General features: G+C 36.6%; 1 protein-coding gene across 7 annotated transcripts in view; it reads right to left on the bottom strand.

Annotated features, from left to right (window-relative positions):
• EPHB1 (EPH receptor B1) overlaps positions 1 to 20,815 on the bottom strand; it is a 407,526-nt gene that overhangs the window by 261,866 nt on the left and 124,845 nt on the right. For all 7 annotated transcript variants that reach the window (XR_005558711.1, XR_005558712.1, XM_039360062.1 and 4 more), the window contains exon 2: positions 11,938 to 12,002. Coding sequence is in view for 5 of the 7 variants with exons in the window: in XM_039360062.1 (XP_039215996.1) it covers positions 11,938 to 12,002 (65 nt within the window). In the remaining 2 variants the exon portion in view is untranslated. The remainder of the gene's footprint in view (positions 1 to 11,937; positions 12,003 to 20,815) is intronic.

Raw genomic sequence — 20,815 nt, 5'->3', positions numbered from 1 at the left:
ATATATATGAGAAAAAAAAAACATATGAAGCTTCCAGTTTTTCTTTATAGTCTTCCTTCTGCTCTGTTCCTGTATTTGTTTTGCTACTAGATGCTCTCTCTCTCTCTCTCTCTCTCTCTCTCTCTCTCTCTCTCTCTCTCTCTCAGCTGTGCATGAATACCTGCCTATCCATATGTTGTTAGATACTGTACCTGTCTACCCACCTGTTCTGTCTTTTGATAGCATTCACATCCCCACCCCACTGTCCTGTTTTACTGACGATTTCAGCAAATCACTTTGTCTCATGACATCAATACGTTTCTCTTTCGCATCAAGTATTAAGCGAGAAACGTATGCTAGTTTCCCACAAGGTAAAATAACATTGTTGAAAATGACTGCGTATCTGCCAAACATCTAAAAATGATGGAGAAATATGGGATTGCAGTGTTCAGTAATGCATCTCTTATTCTTTAATCCCAAGATAAATTCCTAGGAATGTCTAGGAGCAAAACTGTTGAAGAGGATTCTGAGTTAAAGTGTGGTCAGAGTAACAATCAACCTTTACCCTTCCCACCACCACCACCATCTTAACCCCAGAACCCTTCTTTTTCTATTATTTATACCCTCTTCCAATTGATTGACAATCAGGCCACCATCTCCCCGATGGACTTTCATAGAGTATAAATATATGGCTCTTTCAAAGACCATTTGGAGGATGTTGAGTCCCAGCCTGCTTTGTGGTGTTCTGATTGTTCTGAGACAATCTGGACTCCTGTGTATTGTTTTTAATCTTTTTTTATGAGTGTAAGCTGCTCAGAGCCTGCAGGAATTGACCAGTATAGAAATTTCAACAACATCCAGCAGACCTGGGAATATGGAAGAACATGTCTATTACATAAAACATTCCGTAGTCTATAAAAGGGGAAAGTGTGGGAATGAGATTCAGAATAACTCTACCTTAATTATGTAGGTATAAGCTAATCTGGAGAAGTGATTTGACAGGCCTTCAATATTCTACTACATTATTTTAGCAATAAAGATTATTTCAGAAATACAAGTGGTCCTTGTTTCCTAACTTTTCCAGCCTTGACTGGCTTGACACACTTGGAAGTCCACTGGCAATACTGCAGTTTGAGAAGTACTGGCATTACATGGGCGTATCAAGGTGCAGCCATAATTACCCCATGCTCCTGCATTCTGGATGAAGTGTAGAGCACATTGCCATAATGTAGAGAAGAAGAGGGAGGGGTAAGATGGATTTGTGAAAAGGGTCTCCTAGCCATCACTATCACCTTTTCTTTAAATAGGAGACATGAGTCCTGGAGGATCTACAGATTGCACACTAAGTCTATATTGGGGAATACATCCCTATTCAGAACTAAAATCTCCAAATACAAAAGATCTCACAACCATTTGGATTTGCTAGAGTTAAGCATGAGTATTTCTTTCCCATCCCAACCCCAACAGCTTCCAGACACTGAGACAGAATACTGATAGCAACACCTGAGCATCAAAGGCTAAGATGTATCATTCCATTCCAAAGGATTACCTCATCCAGTGACCTCATGTAGTAATGGACAGACACACCCCACAAAGAAAGGATTAAGGACCAGAGCACCACACATACACAAACACACACAAACCAGTGCTGACTAGATTTCTGACTGGAACACTGATTTGAAGAAAGAAGGCTACAATCATAATACCCTGTTTCCCTCTCCCAACCCTCTGAACTATACACAACTTTGCAAATTTAAGGGTATTTTTCAAGACTAGAATTTAAGTGATTGTAAATGAAGACAGGACCTTCTACGGACATTCTCTGTTTCTCTTCCAAAAAATAATAGAGTGAGTGCCCTTTCTAGGACAGCTTCCCATCCCTAGAATTATTTCCAAAAGCAAAGCTATGTATTTCCTTCACAACTTGGATTTAGAAAGATAGCTGAACTTTTATTTTTAATCAGTTTTTCAGTCTTCCAAGTCATTCTAAATGTTGAAATTTTGGCTATTTACTACCAATAATGTATATTATTTTATTCTTTTAAGTATTTTATTCTGGTTTTTTAGTTGATTGGAACATACCACCTCTTCTTTTACCAGGTTTATGTTACATGATTGCTGTGAAAACACACACACACACACACACACACAGACACACACAAAAATACAAACATAAAATACGGTAAACCAGAATGGAATTTTAACAAATTCTGCTGGATTTATATTATTACTTTTTGTTTTTGATCTAGCATTTTCTACATATGTTTCCTTCCATGAAAATAACTGTAAACCACTTTTTATAGACAGAATTGCAAAAAAAACTACATTGCAAAGATGTGAAGTTTTGTGACAAAGTAAATTATTATTGCAGCTTCAAGGTGTTTCCAAACTACACAGAGAAAAGAAAAACCAGACAAAGACCAATTAATATCCAACTATTTGTTTTCATTTTTTCTAGGACTCTTTCAGATTTCCTTTGCTTTGAAATGACTATCTATTTTGTTAATCTTTCCATTCTTCTGCAAAACAATAATATTTGGTATAGCCTCTCTCCCTAGCTAGCCTTCTATCATCTGCTTAAAGCTCCCTATGAAGCTAACACCATCTCTCTAAGTGATCTTTTTCCATGTACCTGCTCAAGTCTTTGTTGATCACTTCTTTGTCAGAGGAATGAAAGTCAGGGTATTTTATGTTCCCATTCTTCAAACACTCCTATTGTATAAAGAATATATTTTAAGTGCCTGAAGGTGGTTTGTTCCTCATTACTCCACAGAACTGACATTAATAGCCAAAGAAGAGCACTGCTGAGTACAATTATGAATGGTGTTCGGGTATAAAAGCTGCTGCATGCCTACTAATGCTCCCTAATTATAATCTTTTAGGTACTGAGTGGAAGGGAGGCAAGGCAAGAGAAAAAAAATGTAGAACACTGATTCCAAGAGGGAGGGAAATGTCAGCAAAGACAGGCAGATTTTGGCTGCTTTATTTTGAAAAGCCTACATTTTCTGTGAAATCAATACTAACTTATTAATATAATAAGCCAATTGGTATTGTGCAGCTAATGCTGATGTCCCATGTAAAGACGGAAGGCAAACCACAGAAACACATGAATCCTTTCCATGTGGATAAGTGCCCGATACACCAAATGATCAGTCAAGGCAAACTTCCAAGAACAAAAGACACAGAAAAAAGAAACAAAGATATTCTGTTTACAGACAGTATTGCTTTATTAATAATAACAATAATTGATAATAAAACACTCTTGGAAATTATAAATGTACTGTATTCATCAGAAGAGAAGGTATGGGGGTCAGTTAGAAAAAAAGACGGCAGGAGCCCTCCTGAGCAGACTAAAGACCTGCCTATTACAGCATCCTGTGTCAGACAAATGCATCACAAATGCTCACTTCTGAAATGTTTACAAGAAAATTGTAGGGTTGGACTTCCGGTGGATCAGCGCGGGCGATGGCAGCTACCTTGTAGCCGTCCTCCTGGGTAAGTGTATTGAATCGCTATGAACAGCGGACATCAGCTGTTCAGCGGTTCAAAATCCCCCTCCCGGGCAAAGGGGGGGGAAGAGGGTTGTCTGAATAGTGGTAGAGCCTCTTATGCACCCCCAATATTTTTTTGGGGGGTGAAAAGAGTGCTCCCACGGAGTTCAGACTGTCTCTGCTTCCCAGCTGCTTTTGTCCCTAGGGACAAAACAAGCCGTTGCAACCACCTCCGCGATTAAAGAGATCTGGTGAGTTTTTCTTAGAAGCGGACAGAGTTGACTAGAGGATTTAGCTTTTGTTTTCTTTGATTTTACTTGGATTTTAAGTTTAAAGACTTATTTTTATGTTTATATTCCCTCTTTTTACTTTTTACTTTTTGCCGAAAGGGAAAGTAAAATGGCGATCGGCAGGCTTTCCGGCGTTCTTTTTTTTCCTTTTCTTTTTTCCCTTTGGGAAGGTAGAATAGCGATCGGTAGGCTTTCTGGAGTTTTTCCTTCCCTTTTTCCTTTTTTTTTTTCTCTTTTTAATGATTGGAATGGATGTTTTAATTTTCTTTTTTTTTGTTGAAAAGGAAAATAAAATGGCGATTGGCTTTTTTGGATTTTAGAAGCATTATTATTTTTGTTTAACTTTTTCGTTTTGTTTTTTGTATTTTTTTAAAAAAATGGAATGGATTTTTTTTTAATTCCCTTTGATTTTATTTGGATTTTTAGCTTAAAGATTTATTTTTATTTTTATATTCCTTCTTTTTATTTTTTTTCCCTTTTGCTGAAAGGGAAAGTAAAATGGTGATTGGTAAGCCTTTAGGTGTTTTTCTCTATCCTTTCCCCCCCCCCCCCTTTTTTTTTTTAAATGATTGGAACGGAATGTGGATTTGATTTTGATGTTGGGTCTGGAGAAATATTATTATTTTTGTTTAACTTTTTTGTTTTGTTTTTTGTATTTTTTTTAAGAAGGAGTAAAGATTTCTTTAAGAAGGCTCTAAAGGGTTTAGTATTTTTTTTTCGTTATAATGATCTCCTTTTGAAGGATTTTTTTGAATTTTTTTTTTTTTGGATTTAACCTTTCTTTTTTTCTGTTTAATTTTTGTAATTTTTAAGAAGGAGTAAAGATTTTTTTTTTTTTTGCAAGATGGCTCCAAAGTGTCTAGAGACTCCTACAGTTCCTAAAGTGGCTTCTTCTTCGGTCTTATCATCAGTGCAACAATCCAAATCAATAGCTTCACCCTCTTCCTTGGTTCAGCCAATAACTGTGAAGGATTAGCAAGATATGATGGGAAATGTTATATCTCAAATTAGGGTAGAAATGAAAGAGATTTTAGAGGAAAATAATAAGATTTTGAGGCAGGAGATAGTTTTGGTTTTAAAAGGAATTGCCTCTGTTCTTGAAAAGCTGAACTCCCGTGTGGAAGAGGTAGCTGAAAAAGTGGAATTGATGGAGGGAAAATTTGAAAGTATGGAAAAAGATGGACAAATGGAATATGCCCTAAGAATTAGAGGCTTGGGAGAGTCTTTGCAAGGAGATCTGAGAGAGATGGTTGCAAAGGACTTTGCTGTGATTTTGAATAAAGAAAAAGAGGAAATACTTGGTGAAATTGAAAAATTATTTAGAGTTAATTCTGTGGTGGCAGTGCAAAAGAATTTGCCAAGAGATGTGGTAATTTACTTTGGGAAAAGATCCCTGCGCAATGAAATTATACAAGCTTTTTATAAGAAGAGATTTCAAATTGCTTCACAAGATGTTATAATCCTAAAGGAGATCCCATCTAAAATTTTAAGAAGAAGAAAGGAGTTTGCCTTTTTAGCAGATGAACTTAAAAAGAGACAAATTTCGTTCAGATGGGATTTTCCGATTGGAATGGTGGTGAACTACCTGGGGATACGTTATAGACTTAATACTGTTTTTCAAGCAAAAGACTTTTATACTTCGGTCCTGGGGGTATGTTCATCGCCATCTATTAAGTTTAAAGCTTTGGAAGAGAAGAAGGTAGAATTGCAGTCTGAAGAGCCTATACTTATGAAAATTGGGAAACCTCAGTTTGAGGGGTCTCAACAAGTTGAGATGAAGGAGCAGAGGATAACCTGTGCAACATATAATAAAGAAAAGGATCAATTGCAGTCTGAACTGCTTACATTTATGAAAATTGGGAAACTTCAGGGGCCTCAACAAGCAGAGACGGAGGAGCAGAAGACAACCTGCGTAACATACGATTGTAAAGAAAAGGATCAACAGAAGAAGGTCAAGGAAGTTTCACAAGTATTGGTTCTTGATTCTGCGGGAGAAGCAGGATTTACAAACTTTTTGGAGCAACCTTTAAGGGCAGAATTGCAGTGTGAAGAGCCTATATTAATTAAAAAGGGGAAATTTCAGTCTGGGGGGCCTCAACAAGTCGAGATGAAAGAGCAGAGGACAACCCGTTCAACATAGAAACGTAAAGAGAAAGACCAACAGAAGAAGGAGGTTAAGGAAGCTTCACAGTTATCGGTTCCTGAGCTGGTGGGAGAATCAGGATTTACAAATTCATTGGAGCTATCTTCAAGGGCAGATTTTAAAGCATTTTTTTTGAGATTTGTGGTCACGAGAGACTGATACCTTTAAGAGACTTATGGATAAGAGAAGGAATGTGTTTATTGTGGAGGAATTTGTTATTGGTATAATGTGGTGGATGGAATTTGTTATTGGTAAAGATATAAATGTTTATAAGGGAATTCTAATGTTTTAAGTAATGTTCAAATTTGTGTTTTGGAGGGAGTTTATAAAGAATGATGGATAATAATATAAGTATGATATGAAAATGTTTAGAGTATATTATAAGGTGTTCAATGATTGGGTTTTTTTATTATTACTATGATTATTATTAGTTTTAAGAGAAGATAACTTGTTTAATTAAATGTATCTAGATTTGTTTAGGATTTATATGTTTTTGATTATGGAGATTGAATGAAAATTTTAGATAAGAAGTTTAAGTTTAAGTATTTAGTTTAAAGTATTTAAAGAGTATTTAGTTTTAATGGTATTTTTTGTTTGAGGATAAAGAAAGAGGGAGAAATTAGATTTTACATTGTAGGTATAGATATTCAAAGAAATTAATGTTTAAATTTGTGTTTTGGAGGGAGTTCATAATACTAGAAAATGTTTAGAATATATTATAATGTGTTTAATGATTGTAATTTTTAAGTTTTTTTATTCTTTTTTTGAAAAATTTTAAGTAAGCCTGTATTCAGCTCTGGGAAGGTTGGGGGAGGGTTTGGGAGGTTTGGGGAGGTGGGGGAAGGTATGGGAGGGTGGGGGGTTTGGGGAGGGGATTTGTTGTAAAACTTAAAAAATTTTCAATAAAAAAAAAAGAAAGAAAATTGTAGGGTTATCTCCTTGTAGTAACCCAAATTCATAACAAATCTGAAGGACCATACCAGCCCTTGGCAGATTCTCTGGCTATAAGATGTAGCCCAAAATAAACATCTTATAACTTGACCCTTCCTTCTTGCTATATGACATCCTTATTTTGAGAATGACTATGCTGTGGCAAGTGCTCCTGCCACTAATCATCCAAACCTATCTCTTACTATATGAGTGATGCAAACTGGATGCTACCTGTTCTGTTTTCAGTCACCTTCAAAGCAATGATTTTGCTTATTTTGGAAAGTTGGCTGTACCAAACATTTGATTTCTCTTTGTGTGGTTCTTTTCCCAGTTTGTATTCAGATGATTGCAGCCTTTACTGATCTCAGTTTCTGATGACATATTGTATATAACTGGAAGGGATGCTGTTACACAAACAGCAGCTTGGAAGATGATTTAAATGAACTCTGTGTTTATATCTCAACCACCTTATGCAACAACAATATACTAAATATACTAAATAACCACCACCACCCCCAATGTAACTTTAGAAAGCAAGTGTACATGAATTTTTGAAATTGGCATATAATCTGCGATTCCGGGAAAATTCTTTCATATGTTGACTGACTTTGAACTTAGCATTCATGGAATAGAAATGTGGGAATTGTGTTAGCAAGAGAAGAGGTGAGATATTCCAATGATAAATAGTGGCATTAGCGAAACTGTTAATTCTGGAGATGGAAAATGAAAGCGGTTGGGAGCATGAATACAGCAAAAGTATAATCCTATGCATAGCACCACGGCATTAAATCCTAGCATGCCTCATTAGATCTATTCCAGAATCAAAATGTTATGCATTGAGGGTCCACTGTCATTTTGTGATAAAATGTAGGATCACCTCTTGTGAAGAAATTTGTATACTAGATAAAGACCTGCAAATAAACGGTAGAGTTCAGAAATAATCATGCATGGTCAGAGGAAACAGTTAATTAGGAAAAGTATGGATGTTTATTGCATCTTGGTCATAAAAGTTCAAACAGCATATAATTTTCCAGCATATAGTTCAAACAGCATATAATTTTCCTTTTATATAGCAATCCCCTTGGGTAGGCTAGACTGTTTGCATATGTATATAGAAGCCCTGACACAAGGTGATATTCTTTTCATTACAAGGATGGGATGGGATGGTTTTGATTTTACTGGACCTAATCTAACATCAAAAGCATCCTTCCTGGCCTGTGCTCTTTATGTGCTGAAAAACAGCTTTTGTACTGGCTTTTTGGATGTACACTCTAATACATCTGGAACAGACTAAATTATGGAGGTTGATAGAAGACATTTCTACAAAGACAGTTCTATGTAAGGTACCATACTGCATGCATCCAACATAATGTTTCTCTTATAATGTCTTCGTTGGTTCTGTTTCCAAATCCTGAGGTATGGTTTCATGCTTCACAACTGTTTATAGCTGAACACAATATATCATTGAACCAAAGAATTTGCTGCCATTATGTAGAATGATAATCACAAATTTAGACAATTTTAAAAGAGGGTTAGCCAGAATGATCAGACTATCCATGACTCCAGCTCCACCGCTATGTCCTCAATAATTTAATACCAACATTTAGGAAACAAAATTGGAAGATCCCTATTGCTCAAGTGCTTGTGAGCACCTGTGATGCATTTGGTACTCACTCTACTGTCTGACACAGGGCTAAGAAAGAGTGATTGGCCCAAAGTCACACAGTTGGCTTCATGGCTAAAGCAGGACTGGAACTCACAGTTTCTAAGCCAGTGTTCTGAATCACTACACCAAATGGCTCCACGTAAGTTATCCTTGTATTTATTATTGCCTTTAAATCTACAGAAAATATGAATTTATTCTACATCTTGTTTTTTCAACATGAAAAAGTGTAGAGAGGAGGATTGAGTCCGGGTTTAGGATTACATCCTATCTGCCACTTGGAATATTTGTTTCATAATCAGCCCTGGATTTAAGAAGGAAAAAATTGGAAGTCAAGCCCTAAATCATAAGGTTGCTTTTTAAAAATGGAAAATGCTTTGGAAGGGAACAAGAGAAAGTGACAGGAATTCCTTTTCACAGTTCAGATGTAGGGAAACAGTAGACAATTTCATCTGCATATAATCAGGGATTTTTTTTCATAGAACACCCAGAACAGAGTTCCAGAACCTTTTTTGGATGGAACCTTGTAAGGTAGACAAGGCGAGTGTATGACGTGCGTGAGTTCCGGCACCTTTTCTTTTTTTTTTTTTTTTAGAAAAAAAGCACTGCATATAATTAAATATGTTGGGTTTTCCACTGTCTGAGAAGTGATCAAAAATCAAGGCTAATTAAGATTATAACAAGATAGGAAGCAAATTTCTTCCCCTGCCCCTTCACAAATATTATTATATTTAACTGAACAAGTAAAACTAATACTTGTTCAGTTCTCATTCACCCAGTTTGCATTTTCCAAAACTTTCCAAGACTTCTAAAATAAGAATATTCTGTGTGCAAATCCACATTTTTCTCAACTATGTGTTAAGCCCTGTGAGCTGGCAAACTCAAGAAAAAAGAACCACTTGGACTTCTGGAACGATTTTTATTGCTAGTAGGCTAGCTATTGTACAGAATCTTGAAAACCTTCCAAAGCAATTCTCCTGCACAATTTATAGCTAGTGTGGGTAAGAAAGTTATTCTGAGACTCTTCCTTATGGCTCTCTATGCCATAACAAATGTCAAAAGACTCTTAGATATTAATGGCCATTCTATATCCAAATTAAATTGTAAGCTTCTCTCAAACCTGTTTAGTAAAAATGTGTGATTTCTGAAGGTAGTCCAGCAGATCTAAAATAAGAGGCAATAGATAGTGACCTCTAATAGTTCAGAAATGAGAAGTCTATAAATTGAAGAAAATGTATCTTTCTTTTTTTTTACTCAAGGAATGGTAAGAAAAAGGAGGATAAATAAATCCTTTCTTCTGATTTTTGTACAGAAATTACTTTGAAGTTGGTAATTCTTGAGTAGACATGTATATTGCCATTTAGTTCTGAGATTCAGGCTCCAGGTAGCAAGTTGATAGTATAATTACACACCTAATGCAGAGGAGAAGCTGCAGCTTCCTTTTCCCTTGAAGCATTGCCAAACTCTATATACTTTTCTGGCAAAGAAAGAAAAGCAGACAGCATAGCGGGAAAGAAAGAGAAGGGGAAAAAATCTAAAAAGGACAGGAAAAAAAGACAAAAAAATCTGCAACCAGTAGTGTCGACCTTTTTATTTGTCTGAGAAGAAAGAAATAATCTGTTGCTACAGTGGATATGAGGATTAGGTGTTTGCAACCAGTCTATGGCCAAGAACATTGGGACATATATGGACCCAGTTGAATAATTATTTGCAAATACAGTTGCAATAATTGTTTGTTGTCATTTCTTCTCAGCTGCCAATGAGTTGGGGGACCTCATTTGAGGTATTTGTTACTGATCACTTCCAGTGGAATAATCTTTTCCAGTGATTATATGTGCAACACAATTGCTGCACAATAGCTCAATTTAACAGTTTTCCAGAGTTCAAAAGAAATTATGGAGTTGGGGTTCCAAGTCCATAGATATACAAATATTAATTAGGATTATAAACCAACATTGCCTGGTTTCATATGTCAGAACTCTTCTTAATTATCTACGGTCCCTCCTGAAAAGTTCTTTGGAAGGAGGTCCATGATGACTTTAGAGCAAATCGGGTATTTATTCATAATATGTACTAAATAATAAAGTACTTTATTATTATTAAATCTCCACAAATGCAATATTTTTCAGGTAATTCAAAGGAAGAAAGTTTAGCAGTGCAAGCCTCCAATAAATGGCCAAGGACTCCACAGTAAGCAAACAACCTGAGCTATTATTTTCATTGTTTTTTCCACTGTGGACAGGGAACTCTTCATCATTTCCTATCTGCATAGGCTCTAAGTCATTGGAATCCAAGGAGATAACTAGAAGGGGGAAAGGGTGAAGAAAGGCTCTGAAATGATCTTTCTCTTATTTTCTCTTCTAGTATACCATCAATAACCACACAATGTTGAAATAAGTCTTCCAACTCATCCAGTTCATCAGAAAGGCCTCCCCAAAAAGGAATGATAAGGGCAAAACCATTCTAATGCACATCCCTGCATTATAACTGAAAACCTGCTGTGCATTCACATTCTCTGCATCCTCATCACAAATCTCCCAATTAGCATCTGCTCTCCTGAGAGTATTATCAAAGACAGGTTTGAACTTCTGCGTAGAATCTTGATAGCTGTCTAGTATGCCACCCTTGTTTTCAGTCAGTAGGAATGCCCATCTGCCTGCTTTTCCTTTCAAAAGTCTAAGAACATAATGTCACCTTGGTTGAATCTGTAGGGAACTCCTAACCTTCCCACCATGAATAATTCACACAGAATAAGAATGTATTCAATAGTCCTGGGTCCTGCATTTCCTTAATTTCACAGACAGGTTTTCAAGAAGTCTAACTGCTGCTCAGTCACCTGTGGTATTCCTTCTGACTGAGATAAACCTGAGTTAACTGCACTGTAGTATTATGTAAACTTGTGGTCTATGTCAGAGTTCCCCAACCTTTCTGGCTTTGCAGACAGGTGGGGGGGAGGAGATGGTTCCACGTGAGTGGCCGGAAGCACACTTGTACAGCTCCATTTGTGTGAGCAGTGGGCACATGCACACAAAGGGAACATGCGTGCACACGCTTGTCCAAGTAGGAATGCGCGCGCACTCATGCCTACTCGCCCACCATTTTCACAGCCCAGTTGCAAACAGCTCATGGCCCACTAGGTTGGGGACCCCGATCTATATGACACCACTGCCTCTTACCCTACCAACCTCAAAAGATCCAAAGTCACATTCAGGACAGGATCTGATCCTTCTTTGATGAGGCAGTATAAAAACTTTCAAGATTCATGTAAAACTTTGTGAGGCTGGCAAGCTCAGGAAATAAAACCTGTTATATTTCTGGAAAGATCTTTATTGCTAGTATGATAATGTAGGAGAATTTTGAAAGCCAGTCTTACTTATTTGAATTTATGCAAGATACAACATCCCTTTTATAAATCATTGTAAGTAGCTGACATCTACTTACCCCTGATGGTGGGATTGCTGTCCAACCAAGTTCAGCTGTGGCTGTCCGAGTATCCATTAGTGTTTCTGAAGGAAACAAAGAAGGGGGGAAAGCAAGTTAGGAGTCTGAATGCAAGTACAAGAAATATTGGAATATAATTTGTATTCAAAATTGATTTATAATTTTTTATGGCTGCTCTGTGCATGCAAGTTTAAGCTTTTACAGTGCTCTGAAACTTGACTTTATGACTTCTAGTAAACACAAATAATGAAACTGAAAGAGAATATTTGGATGAGTGAGCTGATTTTAAAGAATCCCAGGAAAGTAATAGTCTAGTTTCTAATTAATATGTTTAATTTTTCATAGCATCTTAAAGATTATCAAATTATTATTACATTAGCTTTTAAGGACAGGAATCCATTTTGTTGGATGTATCTATGGAACTGAACTTAAGAGAGCTTAGGTCATAATAAACATATTGGTATTAAATTACTATAAAACACTCTTTACATCAACACAAATGGTAGTTCACTTCATTTTGGGTAGTTCACTTCATTTTGAAAAGAGTCTTTGTTTCCAGAAATATTTCCTGTTCTCCTGTTGTATTGACAAATGTTTAGATTCCCTAATAATAGTGCCATATGCTTTGTGTTATAATAATGGTGCTGACCCATGTCAGAATTACCAGAGACACTCAAAGACCACTGCATTTCCTAAAACATCCCCTACCAAAAGGAAAGCAATGTAGATTATTTTGGTTTGTTATAATGTGCATGAGACAACAGTATCATCTAGAAGTTCATTGCTTCTTTCTAAGTGAAACCGCACAGAGGTTTAACTCCAGATTTGTGTTACATGTTAAAAATCATGGGTCTTAATATTGCAGCTAAATTGTCTTACTGATTTAAGTGATGCCCTAATTCAACTTACTTTCTTGGAAGCTCAACTTTTAATACACTTTAATAAATCAAACTCAAACTTGGTATGATAATCAAAAAGCCAAGGTCTGGATCCAGCCTGCAGGCAGATGACATTATTGATGTATATCAAAAGCTACTTATCTGCTCCAAATGCCAATCACAAATGACCTTCAATTTGCAGGTTATTATATGGACCTTATCTCTTAAAATATTTCATACTGAGCTTTCTCCAAATCATCCACCCACACACAAGATTGATTCATACCTGTGACCTTACTATAAGGCTGGATGTTTAGCTAATTCTTCCCCAGAAAGACAGTACCAGTTTTTAAATTTTCAGATTTTCAGCTAATTCTAGTTATACAAGAATAACACAATTGCATTTCTTTACAAATTAACTTTAGTGCAAAAAGCTGAATTACATAAATTTAAAATGTTTCCTGCAGCCAAATTTATAGCTTTAACTTCTAGTACTATGCATCGATAGGATTATAGATGGATCTAGTATATATATATTTTAAACAACTGTCAGCCAAAACTTAAGCAATCAAATGAAAATATGGAATATCATCCCAGGTTGCCTTAATTTCTCAGATATCACACTCTTAAATTGTTAATAGATACAGGATTTAAGATAAAAGTGACAAGTATAAGAAGCCAAAAAAATAGGAAAGATAACATAAATATGCAAGCTGCTATAGCTTGGCCTACAATTTCATTGGCTCTCCTTAGTAGTGGGGTTGAATATGCTCAGTTATAGGCATTTCCATGAGTAATTGATGTCTGCCTAACCAAATAAAAAATGTTGGTGTGTTGATATTTTGATATACACTGATCTCTTTTAAACAGCTTGCCAACTTAGGCAAAAAAATAAGCATGAATGTGATTGGATACAGGCTTTTGTAAATGAAGAATTAAATTTATTTTAATAAATAAAGCTGTTCTATTGTTAATATTTTTCCAATCTCCCCTTTTCTGAAGAGTAATAATAGTAATAACAACAGAAACAGAAAAACAGATGAGTGGGAGGAATCCTCCAGGTTTCATTTATTTGTTTAAAAATTAACTTGCTTGATTCCAATGTTTCCACCAAATGTTGGGGGAGGGGGAATGGCATGTGTATCATTAATCTATGCTCAAGGAGTTCCATTCAGGGCATTTTGCCTCTTTTTTTACAACTCAGTTGACTCTCTTTTAAAGTCATCAGTTTAAGTCCCAAGGCAATTCTAATCATCATTTTAATTATATTTCAACACTGATAACTTTGTAAAAGCTACTGCACCAGAAAACCATTTGTTTACATTCCAGCTTTATTATTTTTACAAATAACTTAAGGTGTGAACATATCCAACACATCTTCCCTCCTCCTATGTTCACACAACAACCCTGTGAGATGACTTGGGCTGAGAGAAAATAACTGGTCCAAAGTCATCCAGCTGACTTTCATGGCTAAGGCGGGACTTTAACTCATGGTCTGCCGTTTTCTAGCCGAGTGCCACTATCCCAAACATTAAACATCACCTTATTTCTTTGTCTTCTATCTTATGTGTTTTTTACTCACCTGGTGTCTAGAAACACCCTATACCAGTGATGGCAAACCTTTTAGAGACCGAGTGCTCAAACTTCAACCCAAAACCCACTTAGATATCGCCGGGTGCCAGGTGCGCATGGCCACTGGGTGGGTGTGGCTACAGTGGTCATGGCAAATGGGTGGGTGTGGCCAACTCAATGTTGCTCCTGGGGAGGGACACCTGTGGGGTCGGGCAGGGTTGGGGGAGATCCAGGAGGACTCTGGTGGGTGGGGCGGTGAGCAGGAGTCTGGTCCTGCAGGGTGAGGTGAGGCAAGGCGAGGCAGGGCAGGGGTGCCATTGTTGCAGGGCAAGGCAGAGGCTTGGCATGATCAGCCCCCGCATGCAGAGGCCAGAAAGCGCATGGGTGCTGGGATGCATCTGGCCACATGGGACCTTGGTGAGTTAGCGGGCGGCTGGTTGAAGAGGATGGTTGCCATCTCCGGGGCATGGCACAGGTGCCCACAGAGAGGGCTCTGAGTGCTGCCTCTGGCACGCGTGCCATAGGTTCGCCACCACTGCCCTATACTGCTTCAGCCAATTCTTCTATCTCTTTTTCCAAATCTGGAATTAAATATATTCTCCTCTTCATGAGCTATTTGTTCTTCAGCCTTGAGCAACCAAGCTTGTGGCAGACTGACAAAACCACTATTTTTGATCATCCCACTGTCACCCAAAATTTTGAATCCCTCAATTGTCATGTTATCATCAGAGGACTGCTACATGTCTGGGTTTTTTTTTTACTAATACACCTGATTTTTGAATACCCAAGTCAAAGAAGAATGCTGAGATGGAAAGAGACCAACCAATAATCATTACACCCTTTAGGACAATCAAAATTAAATGATTCAAGATAGCGGAATCAGCTCAGCCACAAAGTTGTGTTAGTTACAATCATAGATTAATCAAAACAGGCTTCAGAATCCACTAAATCAGTGGTTCTCAACCTTTTTAATGCCATGCCCCCAACCGGTTGTAAGTCGAGGACTACTCAACCGGTTGTAAGTCGAGGACTACTCAACTGGTGCAGCACCGTTTGCAGAATGGGACTTTTGGCGGGCGCAGCAGGGCAGAGACAGCCTGGACAATTCCTATTGGCTTTTGAAAGCCAATAGAATTAGACTCTATTCAAGAGAGTCTATTCTATTGACTTTCAAAAGCCAATAGAATAAAAGGGAGTAGCACACCTAAGGAAAAGGGGAAAAAAATGGCAGACTGCATTGTTTGGCGACCCCCATGGAATGGTCGTTTGACCCCAAATGGGGTCCCGACCCACAGGTTGAGAACCACTGCACTAAATCAACATGCATTTTAGCTGCACTTTAGTTGCATCCATCTAAAGCAGGGGTGTCAAACTGCCAGCCTACAGGCTGGATGCGTCATGCTGAAACCACACCTACCCGTTCCAGAAATGGGGAAAAATTTGTGATATGTTGCAACATATCACATGACGTTGCGAGTTTGACACCCCTGATCTAAAGCTTTATGACCTATCAATATATCCATAGGGTGGATCAGGTTTGATTAATGCAAAACTATTTATCTAAGTTTGATCTACCATATGACAATAATTTCCAACCTAGAAAACATGTTAATCTCACATGGTTTTTATATGCTTCACTACAAATCATTATATTTTAACTTACTGGAAACAGATGGTATTATCAGGAGGAATATTTTTCCTTACAGGTTTTGTGGCTCAAAACAAGCTAAGAGGGCAACTATTTGTGACTAATCCACTGAAGACGTTTGCTACCTGCAGTGCCAAATCACAATCTGGCTTACTTAAACATGAACACATATTAAGTGCAGAGGTTCGGCACATAAAACAACAGGGAAGGATATTTCCTTGAGGCTCAGTCTGCCAGCAGGAAAGACTCTAGTCAACCACTCCAAGTAACAGCTGGAATCTTCCTTACAATTGCAGTACATCAAATAAGCAAACATGCCTGCTAGTCAATTCACTCAACATGAAGTTTGGGTAGTAATTCACAAGTATTTTCCATTGAAGTTAAGAGTTCTCATAAATGACTTAATGTTGGTTATGGAAGATCCTTTTAAAAGAATTTAAATATTAAGGGGTAAAATAAAAGAATGTTTTAATTCTTTTAATGTTTTAATAAAGAAAATAATGGTATTAACAAAAAATATGAAAATACAAGATCAAACAGAAATGATGAATAAAGTAAATTTTAAAACTGAGAAGAGTGTAAAATATTATAGTATTGCTATGAAAAAATTTTTTCAAAGTAACTAGGTTAAGGCATGGAATGAAGTTGAAAATATATGTCAAAATGGGACAAAAATCATTGCTAGAGAGAATTTATATGATTAAGATAAATGTCTTACCTAGAATGTTATTTTTGTTTCAGAAAATACAAATGATGCTCTACTTAAACAATGACAAAAGGACATTTTGTGTGGCAGAGAAAAAAACCCATAAATACAAAGTTAAATATAAAGTGTTTACAAGATGTAGAAGAAAGAAGAGGATTGGGTCTGCCTGATATAAAAGTATCTTTTGCAGCCTGTTGCTTTGTTTGGATTAAATTGTGGGTGTTACTGAGAAATAGAACGCTTTGGAAACAGAAGGACATTATTTGAGATTTGAATATTTATGGTTCAATAAAGCTAAAGTTGTTAGACATGCCATATTGAGAATGTGGAATAGATACAAACCCATTTTGTGCCTGAAAACACCTTTGCAACTTTCAGTATAAGAAGCATTTTGTAGATCAGAAGTAAACATAAATGGATAACTTATTGTGAGATACTAAAATTTCATCAAGGTGAATACAAAATGAAAATCAGAAGGGATATAAAGATCGTCCTCTACTTACAACAGTTCATTTAGTGACTATTCAAAGTTACAATGACACTGAAAAAAGTGACTTATGTCTGTTTTTCACATAATCATTTCAGCATCCCCATGGTTATGTGACAGGACACTTGGCTGACATATTTATGACGGTTGCTGTATCCCAGGGTCATGTAATCAACCTTTTGCAACCTTCTGACAAATGAAGTCAATGGGGAAGTCAAATTCACTTTACAGCCATGTTACTAACTTACCCACTGCAATGATTCACGTAACAACTGTGGTACGAAATGTTGCAAAATGGGGCAAAACTCATTTAACTGTCTTACTCAGCAACAGAAATTTTGAGCTGAATTGTGGTCGTACGTCTACCTATATTTGTCAATAGTTTTCTTATAAACAACTATTAAAAACATTTAAAGTAGCCAAAATAATTTTTGGTTTTGAAAAGTGTAAAACTGAGGTTGAAATTCAACTGTGTACAAATTATGAACATGCAACTTTTAACTGAAATTTTAAAAAGAACAAGTGAATGAATATATGATAAAATTGGCTAAAACTTTGGTTATAATACACAGAACAATGGGAGAATATGTGGCTGAAAGTGTGAAAATGGCATTATAATGTTAAATAGAATTTTTATAAATGGTGTATCATTGGTATATGTCACCAGAGACATGGTCTAGAATATATAAAGTAATTCAAATGTTAGGACATTTTTATCATGTCTATATACATATAAAAAAGACAGAAAGTTTTGAATTCAAATACATACACTAATTCTGAAGAATTTAAAGATTAATGTACAATTAAAACCAGATGCCTTTCTTTTAGGGCTGATAGACAAAACTGTTAGAAAGCTTTGCTTTTGTACATGATAATTTTGTACATGATAATTGCAGTAAAGTTATCATATGCACAAAGGTGGAAAGATTCAACAATACCCTCACCTCAGTAGAGGAATGGATGGTGAAGATGACGGAATTTGCCAAGATGGCCAAATTGACTTCTCTGATTTGAGAAAAAACAATATGTATCTATATTTATTGCTGGCTGGACACCAGTAATAAGAATTTTTGTGTGAAAAAAATGAACTTATGATTTCTGACTTTGATTATTAGAAAAAAAAAATAGATTGTAGGATTTATTTTGTAACCACAGAGGTAACTTTACACTTGTACTTCTGACTGCTGTAAGGAAAATTGGAAGTTATTCCTTTATATTTCATTTTTTTCTGCACTTTTTACTTTGTATTTCTTTCTTCTTTTTCTCTCTTATATTGATTCTGTTAGTTTCTGCTAGTTTTTAATCCTTCCTTTTAAAATTTTTAATAATTTTTTTATTTATATAAAAAGCAAGTACACATATTTACCTATCTGCACCTCTGAACCATGTACATATATGATAGACAGGAAACTACCCCAGATCCAGCCTAACAGTTAGAAATTGATTTATTTACCCATTATTATCTGTTTTTCTTTTTCATTTTTAAAAGTTAATTGACTGTGTACAGTCTTCCTTGCTCATTAATTTTAATGTTTATCTTTTTAAAAAGCAATTGTTTACATTACAGGAATTTCTGTTCATCTGTCTTTCCTTCCTGTCCAACAGTTCAGCTAACTCCTGACTGGTTTCCCAAGGGGGCCTTTTTTCGGACTGAGCAATGACTCAGGAATGCACTGAACAAGTTAGCGATATGTTTCCTTTGCTAGAGGCCCTTGGCATCTTCAAGACTCAGGGATAACCAGTGTCCTTGGAAACTATTAACTCATACTATAAAGACATTATTGTTGTTGTTGCTGCTGATCATCGCACAGTCAGCCAGATATTCAGACTAGATTTGGCATTTTGTCTACCTATCGAGTCCTTACCAGGACCTGGGTAATGTGGATGTTTGATGGTATTACAGATATCGTTGCAGGATGGAAGCAGTTCCTAGTAAGGCTGCCTTTTCCAATTGACTAATGGTAAATTTGTCAATGCCAATGTGTTCAAGTGGTGCTCCAGTTGTTTTGGGATTGCACCCAAGCGCCTATTACTATTGGTACTACCCTTGCTTGCTTTTGCCACAGTCTTTCTATTTCTATTTGTAGGTCTTTGTATTTTGTTATCTTCTCCAGTTCTTTCTCATCTATTCTGCTCTCTTCAGGCACTGCCATATCCACTATCCAGATTTTTTTTGTCTTTCTTATCGACAATTGTTAAGTCCAGGGCGTTATGTTGCAGGTGCTTGTCTGTTTGAATTCTGAAGTTACAGAGCAGTTTAATTTTATCATTTTCTATGACTTTCTCTATTTTATGATCCCACCAGTTGTTGCTTACAGGCAAATGATATTTCTTGCAGATCTTCCAATGCACCATTGTTGCTACTTTATCATGCCGCTGCTTGTAGTCAGTCTGTGCGATCTTCTTGTAGCAGCTTACCAGGTGTCCGTTGTTTCTTCAGCTTCTTTGCATAGGCAGCACTTACTGTCTGTTGCTGTCTTCTCAATTTTGACTTTGTATGCATTTGTCCTTAAGGCTTGGTCTTGTGCAACCAGAATTAGTCCCTCAGTCTCTTTCTTCAATTTTCCTGCTCTTAGCCACTGCCAGGTCTTGTTATTATTTGTTATTTTTTTGATGTACTGGACATGTAGTGCTTTGTCTTCCCACATCTCTATTCTGTTCTTCATTTAGTCTTTCTTGTAGGCCAGTTTGGTCTCTCCAATAGTCAGTAAGCCTTCCTGATATACTAATTTCAGTGCATCTTCATCATTGTCCTTCATATATTCTTCCAAAGCCATTTTTTCTTCTTCAACCATCTGATGTACTTGCAGCATTCCACACCCACTGATTTGCCTTAGTAGATAGAATCTGTCAATGTCATTGTGTAGTTATATTATTATTATTATTATTATTATTATTATTATTATTATTATTATTGATCATCGCACAGTCGGCCAGATGTTCAGACTGGATTTGGCATTTTGTCTACCTCTCGAGTCCTTACCCAGGACCTGGGATAGGCAGATGTGGATGTTTGATGGTATTACAGATATCGTCGCAGGATGGAAGCAGTTCCTAGCAAGGCCGCCTTTTGCAATTGACTAATAGCGAATTTGTCAATGCCAATGGTGTTCAAGTGGTGCTCCAGTTGTTTTGGGATTGCACCCAAGGAGCCTATGACTATTGGTACTACCCTTGCTTGCTTTTGCCACAGTCTTTCTATTTCTATTTGTAGGTCTTTGTATTTTGTTATCTTCTCCAGTTCTTTCTCTTCTATTCTGCTATCTCCAGGCACTGCCACATCCACTATCCAGACTTTTTTGTCTTTCTTATCGACAATTGTTAAGTCTGGGGTGTTATGTTGCAGGTGCTTGTCTGTTTGAATTCTGAAGTCCCAGAGCAGTTTAATTTTATCATTTTCTATGACTTTCTCTATTTTATGATCCCACCAGTTTTTGCTTACAGGCAAATGATATTTTTTGCAGATCTTCCAATGCACCATTGTTGCTACTTTGTCATGCCGTGCTTGTAATCAGTTTGTACAATCTTCTTGCAACAGCTTACCAAGTGGTCCACTGTTTCTTCAGCTTCTTTGCATAGGCGGCACT

Source organism: Crotalus tigris, unplaced genomic scaffold (genome assembly GCF_016545835.1).
Source record: "Crotalus tigris isolate CLP2741 ecotype Arizona unplaced genomic scaffold, ASM1654583v1 scf7180000019154.1569036, whole genome shotgun sequence".
NCBI classification, from domain to species: Eukaryota; Metazoa; Chordata; class Lepidosauria; order Squamata; family Viperidae; genus Crotalus; species Crotalus tigris.
The sequence above is the reverse complement of the archived record's forward strand: the minus strand, read 5'-3'. Positions and strand labels throughout refer to the sequence as shown.